A 1,597-nucleotide genomic window follows, 5' to 3' on the forward strand; every position below is an offset into this window, starting at 1 on the left:
AGCCCCCCCCCGAGATCCACCAGGAGCCGTCCCCCAAACCCAACAGCAAGGCCCCGGCCATCCTGTACACCTACAGCGGGCTGCGCAACAAGAGAGCTGCTGTCTACGTGGGCAGCTTCTCCTGGGTGAGTGCCTCGCTCCTTGCCTGGGCCTGGTGTGGGGAGGGGGGCTCCAACTGGTGGAGCAAATGTGGATGGGGATCTTCAGAAACAGCCCCTGAGGGGCTGTGGGGCTCTTTGGAGGTGCTGGTCCTCCTCTATCCAGTGGCCCAAGATGGATTGTGAGCTGGGCTTGACTTTGGGATCAGCCCTGAGGGGCTTCAGATCCCGCTGGGGGCAGTTGATCAGTGACCATAGCGCGCTGGCTGCTGCCCCTGCCTGGCTCTGCCACCTTGGAGCTGCATGGATGAGTCCTCTTCTCCTTGATGGACAGTTCTGGGAATGCTCTATCTTATCCAGACCTCCGCTAGCTGTGCCCAGGGCTTGTTTCAGTCTCGAGGTTGATTGTAAACTCCATGTCTGGGCTCTTGAGGGTGTCTGTACTCAAGTGCCTCGAGCCTGGGTGTAAGCAGGGGGTCAGTGAAGGGCTACATGAGCTGACCCCAGCATCTTTCTCCTCCCCTCAGTGGACAACTGACCAGCAGCTCATCCAAACCATCCGCTCAGTCGGTGTCTACGACGTGGTGGAGCTGAAGTTCGCAGAGAACCGAGCCAACGGCCAGTCCAAAGGGTGAGAATGGGGGGATCCAGGTCATCACCCCCACATGGTTTGTGGTGAGGGGGCAGACGGTGCTCTTCCTGGCTGGTGCATCTGCCTGGAGCTGGGATGGTGAAGCTGAGACTCCCAAACAGCATGGGATAGGGAGGAGGGGATGTGGGACACCAGGCTGGGTTCAGCTTGGGGCTGCCTGACCAACCACTTGTGCTTCCCCGCAGGTACGCAGAGGTGGTGGTTGCCTCTGAGAACTCAGTGCACAAGCTCCTGGAGCTCCTGCCTGGCAAGATCCTCAACGGGGACAAGGTGGAGGTGAGGCTGGCCACCCGGCAGAACCTCTCACAGTTCGAGGCCCAGGCTCGCAAACGTGAGTGAGGCGAAGGCCCGGCGTGGCACGGGGGGGTCTCCACACTGCAGGTCCCCAGCAGAGCTGTCAGGCTGAACCCACCAGCACCTCAGGGTGGGGGGGACACTGCCAGGAGTCTCTGGGGGTTGTTTCCTATTGCTGCTGAGTCTGATTAGATCCTGACCCGAGTCTTTATGATCCCCTTTTTAGGTGCTCACACACTGCGAAGATCCCTCGTAGCCTCCTCCTCCTCCTCTCCAAACTGAATGGGCTTAAGCTCTTCAGCCTATCAACATAGCTAAGACCCTCCATATCTATTAGTAGCTCTTCTCTGGATCTCCTCCAGAACTTGTCCATCCCTGCGGAGGTAAGGTGCCCATCACTGGACACAGTATTCCAGCTGGGGCCTGGCCATGGGGCTTTCTACAATGGCAATAGGTGGTCCTCGCCTCACTCCGCAGCGATGTGACGCCCCAGCCCCACTGCTGGGGGGCTCTGCTGGACCCACAGGGACTGTTTGGGCAGGAGCATGTTTGG

General features: G+C 59.5%; 1 protein-coding gene across 1 annotated transcript; it reads left to right on the top strand.

Annotated features, from left to right (window-relative positions):
• Nucleotides 1–46: 46 nt before the first annotated feature.
• On the top strand, nt 47–1,081 carry LOC104411144 (cleavage and polyadenylation specificity factor subunit 7-like; the record flags this gene model as incomplete). The annotated part of the gene is made up of 3 exons (XM_010021493.1): nt 47–125; nt 626–729; nt 936–1,081. Coding segments are annotated over 3 exons (329 nt in total), but the record flags the coding sequence as incomplete, so codon positions are not given.
• Nucleotides 1,082–1,597: the final 516 nt, after the last annotated feature.

The sequence above is a fragment of the Nestor notabilis genome, unplaced genomic scaffold (assembly GCF_000696875.1).
Source record: "Nestor notabilis isolate BGI_N333 unplaced genomic scaffold, ASM69687v1 scaffold21109, whole genome shotgun sequence".
Lineage (NCBI taxonomy): Eukaryota > Metazoa > Chordata > Aves > Psittaciformes > Psittacidae > Nestor > Nestor notabilis.